Source organism: Berghia stephanieae, chromosome 6 (genome assembly GCF_034508935.2).
Source record: "Berghia stephanieae isolate SIO BIC M18660-M18661 chromosome 6, UCSD_Bste_1.3, whole genome shotgun sequence".
NCBI lineage: Eukaryota > Metazoa > Mollusca > Gastropoda > Nudibranchia > Aeolidiidae > Berghia > Berghia stephanieae.
The window spans coordinates 39,606,262-39,618,873 of NC_088365.1; the positions used below are offsets into that span (position 1 = coordinate 39,606,262).

General features: G+C 35.6%; 1 protein-coding gene across 3 annotated transcripts in view; it reads right to left on the reverse strand.

Annotated features, from left to right (window-relative positions):
• Positions 1-8,564: 8,564 nt before the first annotated feature.
• The window catches only part of LOC144975020 (carbonic anhydrase-related protein 10-like), a 306,136-nt gene continuing 302,088 nt past the window's right edge, over positions 8,565-12,612 (reverse strand). For all 3 annotated transcript variants that reach the window (XM_078918664.1, XM_078918663.1, XM_078918661.1), the window contains one exon: positions 8,565-8,800. In XM_078918664.1, coding sequence (XP_078774790.1) covers positions 8,754-8,800 — 47 coding nt within the window. In that variant the 3' untranslated portion in view covers positions 8,565-8,753. The remainder of the gene's footprint in view (positions 8,801-12,612) is intronic.

Consider the following 12,612-nt stretch of genomic DNA (forward strand, 5'->3'; position numbering starts at 1 on the left):
GATGTCCATTCGGAAGCAAGTTGTGTTTGACCCTGCATCCCAGACCTATGCTGGCTATGTGAACCATGGTCATCTTCAAGTTGCATCACCAGACACATTAGCTTCAGAAAGTCTTACTCTTCTCATCGTTGGACAAAGGCGATATTTTAAGCACCCTATTGGCTATTTTCTTGTTGATAAGATTAGTGCAGCCCAGCAAGCACGGATTATTAATGATTGGATAGTTTGGCTGTCTGAGGCAGGCTTCTCTGTTCAAGGGGTTGTGTGTGATGGAGCTTATGTTAACCAAGCGACTGCAACTGCTATTGGATGCACTATAAGTTCAGATGTCATTGATCCTGAGTTTCCGCACCCCTTGATTCATCTAAAACCATTCCCTTTATTTTTGATGCCTGTCATTTGTTAAAAAATGTTAGAAATGCATTGGGTGACCTGAAATGTTTGCGCCGTGGAGAGGAGAGAATTGATTGGTCTTATATTGTTGCACTTCACAAGCTGCAGCTTGAAAGTAATTTAAACCTTGCCAACAAGCTAAAAGGAAGACTTATTGATTATGTGAAAAATAAAATGAAAGTTTCTCTTGCTGCCCAAACTTTAAGCTCTTCTGCCATTACGTTTCTTCGGGATGACTTGAAGTTGCCTGAATTTGCTGGATTGAAGCGACTTGTAAATTTATTCGTATATTTGATAAATTGTTTGATTTATGCAACAGCAGTAGTTTCTGTACAAAAGGATTTAAAAGCCCCATTACAAAGGAAAATCTTGAGGAAAAATTAGAGTTTATTCGTTTTGCCAGAAATTATATATCATCTTTATGTGACAACACTAACAAGCCAATACTACAATCAAAGAGGAAAACTGGATTTATTGGATTTTTGGCAACACTGACATCTATAGAATTGATATCTCGGAGACTTTTGGCCAATAACTACAAATACATACTTACTTACAGAATCTCTCAAGATCATTTGGAAACATTGTTTTCAAGGATACGAAGAAGAGGTGGCTGGAATAATAACCCGCATGTCCTTCAAGTTAAATATGCCCTCAGGTCTATTTTGATGAAGAATGGTGTGCTGAGTTCGAAAAATGCTAATTGCTTACCTGCTTTTCCAAGAAAATTCATCTTTTACTGTTGACAATTCGACAAACTCTTTTCAACCTGAATTGGACAGAAAAACTATGATCTTTACGAAAACCCTTTGCCAGCCCTCAGAGTACCATTCAGATGTTTTGTATTATATGTCTGGATTTATCGCAAGGAAATTACGAGACAAAATCAAATGTTCTGTTTGTTCAGATTTTTTAGCCTCATTAGACAATCCTGATTAAAGCAAACCATCATCATCTAGTATTACCGAAAGAAAAGACAGGAGTGGGGGAGATTATTATATCCATCTGAAGATTTTTATAAAGTTATTACCTTTGTTTGAGAGAAATTCTAACTACACACAATGAGGGACCTTTGAGAGCAGTCAATAGCACAAAGTAAAGTGATAATAAAAGTAACAGAAAGATTAGGGCCATCAATGTTTACAGATTTAGATAAGCATGCCATGGAAAGTCATTTTGAAAGTGAGGACAATCATGTAACACAGATTATTAAAGAAGCTTGTTCCATATTTTGTAGAACTTTGTTGTATCACCACGGCAAACTATTTACAGACAGACACATATTCAACAACACATGCTCAGTTCGTCAAAAGCACACTAAGACAATACTCTTTAAACACCTGTAAAGACTTGACCAGAAAACGACATCAACAACAACTTGTTATCTAAAGGTTGGTCCCAGAGTTAGACATTGGTGCTGTTTTGTTCCAAGTTGACAGTTTTTGTTTTTGTTTTTGTTTTTTAAATTGATTATTTTTCTTCTGCTTTTGTTCTTTTGACCTAATCCAGGATTACAATATCTTCAACCAGTCAACCCCTATCAACATCAAAATTTGCATGTTCTTAGTAAAGTAAACTATGTTTTAGTCGACTAAAAAATATTTAAATGCTACCGTCAACTTTTTGCCTGGAGAGGGTTAAAATTATTTGTGTTGATTTTTTGTTTGTTTTTATCATGCTTGGTGACTGAATTTAAATATGTCACATATATAGCCTACTTTTTTGCTATCAGAATCATCTCGATCTGATGTTATTCTTAGTCTTTTGTTTTTAATACGATTTCATTGTAACTTCCACTAACACTAATATTAATACGGAAAAAATATAATCCTACTTAATATCCAAAGAGATTACTCCTTGACCTCCTAATTCTGATAAAATTAGACTACAGCTACGTCACACACACACAGTGGTTCGCCTGTGCTCAGGGATTCTAAATAAAGATTTTTCTCTCAATAACTTTAGTAGTAGTAGTAGTAGTAGTAGTAGTAGTAGTAGTAGTAGTAGTAGTAGTAGTAGTAGTAGTAGTAGTAGTAGTAGCAGCAGCAGCAGCAGCAGTAAAATGTGGAATTTCCCCCCTCTAAAATAGCTTTTAATGCCGGGAAACGATAATTCTAACTGTAATGCTAAACCACTGAACTATCGAGTCCAACTCTACTCATGTGAATTACGTGTGTGTGAAAAAAAAAAAGGGGGGGGGGGGGTAGTTTCGTCGCGCTGATGTAGTGAATGTGATCGTGTGATCGTCATCACTACACACATAGACAACAGAAACAATTTAAAAACATGACTATGACACACAACCACTCACACATGAGGCTATACTATTTATCCTTTTCTCTATATAGAACAGGGCAAGACAAACAATAGCTTGACTCTCTCTCTCTCTCTCTCTCTCTCTCTCTCTCTCTCTCTCTCTCTCTCTCTCTCTCTCTACCCTTCGCATTGATGTTTGTCGTCTGATGAGTTCAACTCTCGGTCGATCTGTCAATATTCCTTTTTGCCTAGGACGTAATCATTAATAGAATGTTGTATGGTTTTGACCGTGAAGAAAACCTCAAGAAATCACATTTATATCATTTTAGAGACATCGTTTTGAATAATTTTGAGTTAAACGAGCGAGCAGGAAGTTATTTTCATGAACGGCCGATCAGCGCTTGTTTACTATAGTAACGCGATTCCCAGCCCATGTCTCAATGGCGGATATTTTTCTCATCGAGGCCGCTGGTTGGTTAGCCAATAAGAGCACCGTACGGTTTCCATTGGGTAAATTCCTTGATATATATATATATATATATATATATATATATATATATATATATATATATATATATATATATATATATATATATATATATATATATGCGAGCTCGTCGGACTATATCTACTTTCTCAAATGCAAAATCTTGATATAAACATTGGACTATACAGGGACGACGGACTCGCATTGTGCAATAAGACACCGAGACAGACAGAATTAATAAAGAAAAAAATATGCAAAATCCTCCAGGACAACAATCTGAAAATCACAATCGAAGCCAACAAAAAACATTCGATTTCCTGGACATAACCATCAACCTAAACGACGGCACCTAACAACCATTTTCAAAACCCAACAACATACCATTGTACGTTCATAGACATAGCAATCATCCGCCATCTATAATAAAAACATCCCCGAGAGCATTAACAAACGACTATCTAACAATTCTACAAACAACAACATATTCAACGATGCAATCCCACCGTACACAAACGCACTACAAAAAAGTGGATATAACTACAAACTAAAATATGAGGAAGAGACCATTACCACCCCAACAAAAAACGACAAAGAAAACGACACATAACATGGTTCAACCCACCCTACAGCAAGAACGTGACAACTTCTATCGGTAACAAATTCTTCAATCTACTACAAAAATGCTTCCCTCCAGTCACGTTCTACACCCAATCATGAACAAAAACACCATCAAAATAGGATACACCTGCATGCCAAACATACAAAACATTATTTCCTCGAACAATAACCGAAAACTATCTCAGCCAGCTCAGTCCAGCAACAACCTAGAGAAAAAATGCAACTGTAGGACCCAGGCAACATACCCACTAAACGGCAATTGCCTGACTCAAAACGTAACTTATCAAGCCACAGTTATACGATCAGTCACACCAAAACAAGAAACATACATTGGCCTCACCGAGTGTCCATTCAAAACCAGATACAACCTGCATACATCTTTCTTCAGAAACATACACAAACGACATTCCACTACACTAAGCGAACACATTTGGAACCTCAAAGAAAAAAACATACAACACAGCATCACATGGAAAATCATCTCCAGAGCACAGTCGTACTCCCCTCTTCTAAGATTTGCAACCTCTGCTTGGAAGAAAAATTCGTCATCATCACTAAACCGAACATGCAACACTCAACAGAAGAAACGAACTAACATCCTCATGCAGACATAGAAACAAACACCTTTTATGTAATTACGAACCTCCATAAACACGAATCTAGAAAAATACGAAAACACAACAATAGGGGAGGGCATTCGGGTCACCAAAAGGTCATCGATGCTTTAGGTTTTGAGAAGTCAGGTCATCGACGACTGAGAACTTCCCGACCTCCACTTAGTTCTCGATGCTTTTCTCGTCTCGAGAATCTTGGTCGTCGATGCTTCTCGTATTGAGTCCCGAGTCCCGAGTCTCGAGACTATACTGCGCGAGCGACGCACGCGTTACTAACAATGTGTACTATCTGCATTGTTCACCCCTCTCTCGTCGGCGATGATTCCAGCGAAGCTCGAGACTTTTTTGCGTCTCGATGCTTTTTTGAGTCTCGAGACTCAAAAAAGTCTCGAGCATCGCTCTAGTCATCGGTGCTTTCATTCAATACCTAGTCATTGGTATTGGGTATTGACGGTATATCATATTTTAAACAGCTAACAAAACACAAACGTCGTAAATAGATCAAAATGGTTATAGGTATCAATGTTTTATTATTATACAAAGTGAATTTATTTAATGTATTTTAAGTTTTAATACAAAAAAGCCATCCAAAGCTCAGTTGAAGTGCTACTTCTCGGGAATTCCCGACTTTTCCTTGGTCATCGAGTTCGGGAAGTTTTGAGTGTTGGTGGCCGATGACTTGAGGTATCATCGAGACTTCCGCTCGACACTACACAACAATCTACTTTCACTTCCACTTCCTGATGAGAGCAACGCTCGATAACAACGTTGTAGAAGTCAAACAATCTTAATTATCTTTCAAATGTTTATAAATAGCTCCTTTTATCCTAAAGTTGAGCACTATTATTTCATGGTTTTTGTTTTTATAATATATATATATATATATATATATATATATATATATATATATATATATATATATATATATTTTTTATATATATATATATATATATATATATATATATATATATATATATATATATATATATATTTTTTTTTTTTTTTTTTTTGTTTTTTTTTTTGTTTTTTTGTTTTTTGAATCGTGTTTGATACAAATATGGTACGAAAAGTGCTCGACATGTAGCAATGGAGCGAATTATTATTTTAATATTTACCACAATGTTTGAGTCAGTCTTCATCGATGTTTCAGGCCTAATCAGTCATCGTCAGGACTGTGTGTTACATGAGTTTGGTTTGTTGACTGTTGTTGTTTGTTGAAGTGATTCCGGTTTATAGTTGATTAATAAGAACTTCCGGCGATGTGGACACGTATTGTACATCTCATTTTTCGTGTTGAGTGTGGCTTCATGAAGGTGTTTGATTATAGTATATTTCTCTTCCAGGCATAAGCTACATTGTTTTGATGTTGGTGTGTATCCTGTTGCTTTAGATAAAATTTTCCATGAAATGTTGTGGTCTAGTTTGTTGTCTTTTAATTTCCAAATATGTTCGCTGAGTTTTGTGGATGTTTTTTTTTTTGATAGTGTTTCTAAATGTTGAGGTGTGGAGGTTGTATCTTGTTTTGAAATTATTTTCCGTTAGTCCTACATATTTTTCTTGCTTGTTTGTTTTAGTTTCGGTGACTGTGGCTTGGTAAATTAAACTTGATTCTAAACATTGTTTGATTAGTGGGCAATATTCCTTATTTCTGCAGTTGCATTTTCTGGTGGGTGGGTTTTGCTCTTGTCGGTGGTTTATTAATATTTTTTTTGTTGTGGCTTGAAATTCGACGGTGCTGAAACATGCGAACTTGTCGGACTCTACATCCTATCACAACTGCAACATACACACACATACATCGGCCTGTATAGAGATGACGGACTCTCTATAACCAACAAACGACCAAGAGCGAACGAAAACATCAAAAAACAAATCTGTAAAATATTCCAAAACAACAATTTGAAAATCACGATAGAAGCAAACAAAAAAACAGTTGACTTCCTCGACATCACATTCGACATAAAATCCAATTCATTCCAACCGTTCAGAAAACCAAACAACACCATTAGCTACATCAATAAAAACAGCAACCACCCCCGTTCCGTCATTGATAACATACCAAAAAGCATAGCACTGAGGGTGAGCAAACTTTCGGAAAACAGAGAGATATTCAACGTCGCAGCCATCCCCTGCAAAGAAGCACTCACAAAAAGCGGATACAACACACCATTTGAATACACAGGCCCCCCTCTCATGTAAACCTCAACAGACAAGTGAAGAACGCAAAACAAGAAAACGACATATTACTTGGTTCAACCCACCGTTCGACAAAAACGTCAGCACACATATTGGACAGCAGTTCCTGAAGTTAATTGATACACACTTTCCAAAAAACCACAAGCTACATAAAATTATCAACAGGAATACCATAAAAATAAGCTACTCGTGTATGCGCAACATAGAACAAATAATTTCAAGCCACGCCAAAAAAATATTAATAAACCACCGACAAGAGCAAAACCCACCCGCCATAAAATGCAACTGCAGAAATAACAATGTTTAGAATCAAGTTTAATTTACCAAGCCACAGTCACCGAAACTGAAACAAACAAGCAAGAAAAATATGTAGTACTAACGGAAAATAATTTCAAAACAAGATACAACTTCCACACCTCAACATTTAGAAACACTAACAAAAAAAAAAACATCCACAAAACTCAGCGAACATATTTGGAAATTAAAAGACAACAAACTAGACCACAACATTTCATGGAAAATTTTATCTAAAGCAACATCAAAACAATGTAGCTTATGCCTGGAAGAGAAATATACTATAATCAAACACCCTCATGAAGCCACACTCAACACGAAAAATGAGATGTACAATAGGTGTACACATCGCCGGAAGTTCTTATTAATCAACTATAAACCGGAACCACTTCAACAAACAACAACAGTCAACAACCAAACTCATGTAACACACAGTCCTGACGATGGCTGATCAGGCCTGAAACATCGATGTAGACTGACTCAAACATTGTGGTAAATATTAAAATTATATATATATATATATATATATATATATATATATATATATATATATATATATATATATATATATATATATATATATATAAACATTTGAAAGATATTTAAGATAGTTTGACTTCTACAACGTTGTTATCGAGCGTTGCTCTCATCAGGAAGTGGAAGTGAAAGTAGATTGTTGTGTTTTCGTATTTTAATAGATTCGTGTTTATGGAGGTTCGTAATTACATAAAAGGTGTTTGTTTCTATGTCTGCATGAGTTCGTTAGTTCGTTTCTTCTGTTGAGTGTTGCTATGTTCGGTTTAGTGTTGATGAAGAATTTTTCTTCCAAGCAGAGGTTGCAAATCTTAGAAGAGGGGGAGTACGACTGTGCTCTGGAGATGATTTTCCATGTGATGCTGTGTTGTATGTATTTTTCTTTGAGGTTCCAAATGTGTTCGCTTAGTGTAGTAGAATGTCGTTTGTGTATGTTTCTGAAGGAAGATGTATGCAGGTTGTATCTGGTTTTGAATGGACACTCGGTGAGGCCAATGTATGTTTCTTGTTTTGGGGTGTCTGGTCGTGTTACTGTGGCTTGATAAATTACGTTTTGAGTCAGGCAATTGCCGTTTAGTGGGCATGTTGTCTGGGTCCTACAGTTGCATTTTTCTCTAGGTTGTTGCTGGGCTGATCTGGCTGTGATAGTTTTCGGTTACTGTTGGATGAAATAATGTTTTGTATGTTTGGCCAACTTCTATCGGTAACAAATTCTTCAATCTACTACAAAAATGCTTCCCTCCCGGTCACGTTCTACACCCAGTCATGAACAAAAACACCGTCAAAATAGGATACACCTGCATGCCAAACATACAAAACATTATTTCATCCAACAACAACCGAAAACTATCACAGCCAGATCAGCCCAGCAACAACCTAGAGAAAATTCTTCATCATCACTAAACCGAACATAGCAACACTCAACAGAAGAAACGAACTAACTTCCTCATGCAGACATAGAAACAAACACCTTTTATGTAATTACGAACCTCCATAAACACGAATCTATAAAAATACGAAAACACAACAATCTACTTTCACTTCCACTTCCTGATGAGAGCAACGCTCGATAACAACGTTGTAGAAGTCAAACTATCTTAATTATCTTTCAAATGTTTATAAATAGCTCCTTTTATACTAAAGTTGAGAACTATTATTTCATGGTTTTTGAGAGAGAGAGAGAGAGAGAGAGATAGAGAGAGAGAGAGAGAGAGAGAGAGAGAGAGAGAGAGATACCAATTTCAAATTGATCATGCAAACCAATATAGATATTTACAAGATGAAGAATATAGACAGGAAATACTCCGCTTCTCTTATCATAAATCCATGTCATATATTCATGATAATGATGTCATCTATTTTTACTCCTTCTTTTTTGGTTCATTGGCTTCCCGTATGGACTCGTTTGCTGGAGAGAGAAAATGTCATGGTTGTGTAAGTCACAATAGTTTTGGCAAAATTAAATCATCATAAGAAATTAAAGTAAAGTTTTACAGTCCATAGTATTCTTATACTCGTATGTTCTAAAACAGACAAATATTAAAATACCATTTATATTCCAACGATAGTTAGTTGTACTCTTATCGCCTTACACTATTTTTATCTTTGAGGGAGTACAACCCACGACGATGTAGACATTTTTCAATATCATAAGATAATATAGTAATAATCATCATTAAGGGTTAAATATCGTGTCGTTTTTGCAGATAGAAATATTTAAGTTAATACACATAAAAGAAAGATAACATTGATGGCATGGATAAGTACGCAACGTCAACAAACAAAAAGTCAAGTTGGTGCATACATGATTTTTTACCACAGACTTGTTGATCATAAGGATGAAAAAAGCAGGAAAAAACCCAACCCCAAAACAAATCTTATTAATCGTACTTCAAGCCAAGGAGTTCTCTGTATATTGCATTTTGAAAGCATTTATTGTATCAGCAATCCTGACTGTAGGTTGGAGAAATGAGTTTTCACCTAAAATAAGGAACCTGAAATGAAGGAATTGTTTTTTCCATTATTAAGAACTAGCACCCGCTATATCTTCGATGAAAAAGTAATCATCGGCATGTATGACACCAAGAAACGTACATATTAACATAAATTATATAAATATCCCAAAGAAAACAATAAGCCATGGAACAACAAAGGAGAAGAAACACCAGTTCTTCCCGCATGATCAATCATACCAACAAACAAATTATTTACATTGCCAATGGTATGTGGTACTCAATCAGCTGATTCTGTTATCATTCAGTAGGTATATTATAAGAGATAAGAATGGACATGATGCTGACTGGAATTTGCCTTTTTCCAATTCCACGGTGGATATAACGGACTTCAGTCCAATTGATTTTTTTTCATCTATTTTTTAAGAGGCAGTTGATTGTGTGAACAGTTCACTTTATATACAAACATTGTGATGTTTATCAAAATAATTTGTCTGAAAAACAGCATTTAAAAAACCTGGACATTAATACTTTCTCTAAAATCCAAGATGGCTGCCGAAGATCATGTGACCTTATTCGCATAACAAATATATTTTCATAGACATCACCAAATCATAAACATTCTCTGAAGAATTCATGAAGCTGTCTTGTGCAGTTTCGGAGTTGAGAGTGTTTTTCCTGAAAGTACCTTCTTTTCTTATATAATGTAAAACAAAGCTTGGCAAAGGCCGTGCAGTCGAAATGGCTGGCAGCGTAAAAGTTAACGTTTAACGTTTATCGTCTGATTGAGAGAATTAAGTGGGAAATAATCATGCCTTTAGTGGTAACCCCCTCCCCCCCCCCCCAAAAAAAAAAAAACAAAAACAAAAAAAAACAGAAAAAAAAAGAAAACAAAAAACAAAACCCAATAAATTTACAAATCAGGGCATTAGAGGATGCATAAAAATCAACTCACATTTCGTCAAATACGGCAATTTCGACACCCAAAGGCGCCTCTTCAGTTTGGTAACCTTCTTTGATGAACTACATTACTACATATCTACCCTCCATCAAAGAAGATCACCCAACTAAAAAGACGCATTCGAGTGTTGAAACGACCGTATTGGACGAAATGTGAGTTGATTTTTACTCATTTTGCTATATATATATATAATATATATATATATATATATATATATATATATATATATATATATAATATATTCTTTTGTCCATCTACTTACAATGTTATAACGATACATTTGTTTGTACTCTAATTTATATTCGGTAACAAATTGTTCTCTCTCTCTCTCTCTCTCTCTCTCTCTCTCTCTCTCTCTCTCTCTCCCCCTCTCTCTCTCGTATATATATATATATATATATATATATATATATATATATATATATATATATATATATATATACACACACACACATATATATATATATATATATATATATATATATATATATATATATATATATATATATATATATATATATATCACTGCTCTGTTACAGTTAATCCGCAACCAGAAACATACAGATATCCAATACCGTTACCAGAGGATCTCTTGCGCAAATTGGGAGGAGGCTATGTATTTTCTTAGATCGACCTAGCCGACGCGTACACAGATTCTGTTGTCACCAAAAAACGCAAGAACACCTCACACTCAACACGCATAAAGGTGTTCTTATTCAATGAGACTACCTTTTGGCACCAGTTCAGCTCCCGCATATTTTCAACAAATAATAGATCAACTGACTCAGGATCTTCCATGTCTCGCAGTCTTTTTAGTACGATATCCTTGTGAGTGGCAAGGATGTCACCGATCATTTACAAAACATACAGAGATTATTACACCAACTTCATGATAAGGGACTTCACTGTAATCTCCAAAAAATGTTCCATAGTGTGCGTTTTTGTGCAATCTACTATCAAATGGCAGCATTGCAAACGGTAGAAAAGTTGATGCAATCACTAAAATGCCGCCTCCCACTAATAAACGAGCCTAAACTCGTTCTTAGGATAAGTACAATTTTATTAAAATTTTTTGCCACTCTATCAAAACAAAACAAAAACAAGTTAAATGGAAATGGACACCTAAATAACAAACAGCTTTTCAACATGTAAAAAGACTACTTTGTGATAAAACAATTCTTGTCCATTTTGGGTCGCGCAACCTCGTGTCCAAACTCCCTGATTTGACAGCCTGCTTTGAAAACTGTTTCTGGTGCATTGCTTTTAAGCAAGGAGTTTAGTTACCCCTTTGATAAACGGCCAGAATATGTAGGGCTGCCTGATTTAAACCATGAAATCATGTCAACTTTTATATTTACCGAAGATGGAGCCTTGAAGTGATCATGGGTCACCGAATGGTAGTGTTGTCCAATACAATACAGCTGGGTGCTTTGAGGAAAGGCAGCAAACGGTTCTTTAGCCAGCCTTCGAGCACCTCTGAATTGATCCCAGAATTATAGTTTCTACCTCCCAGATGCCACAGAGAAGAAAAATGGCATAGCATCCATCTAAATATCCAACATCTTCACTTGCAAGAATAACAACGATCCTCTGTTCCGAACCCATGGGCCGTTTTCTACCATACTTATCAGACGTCCATTCCTTTGTCGGATTTATGTTTACGTTCACCCAGCTCCATACATCTTTTGATGATATCCTTATCAAAGTTGTCTAGGATTCCTTTCCTACCACGTCGTTCCACTCTGGTTATCACTCTGCCATACTTCGATAACCGGGGGTGATTGTGAAATTTCAATTCCATAGCCGTTCTATGTAATGGCTTGTTGATAGAGACAATAAGACTTCTTTTCGCAGCTTTACGAGAGTGGGACTGATACAGATTTTGTTTCGGGTCGTATCGTATAAAAGCTTATATGTTTGAAAAGCCTTTAAATGCTCTGTGAAACGTTCGTGCTTAGATACAATATTTCAAAGTTATATAAACAGCATGCATTGTTAATTTGACAATATTAAGTATATAATCAGTATTTCAAATGATGTAAAGCTAGAGATTTCATATCAGTCTTCGGTAATTGCGACATGATGTAGATAATATGCAATAAATCATAAATTAAAAATGTAATGCAAACTACATAAGTTTCAAATTTATAACAGTTAAAGCGAACTGTTTTTATTCGGAAACAAGTATTACGTGAACTCATAATCACTAACCGAAATTATCGTGTCAGCACGAGATATTTTTGGAAATACTTGTGGTGCAGAACTTGTTTACATATTGAATTACTTGCGGTTATAGAGAGGACGTCA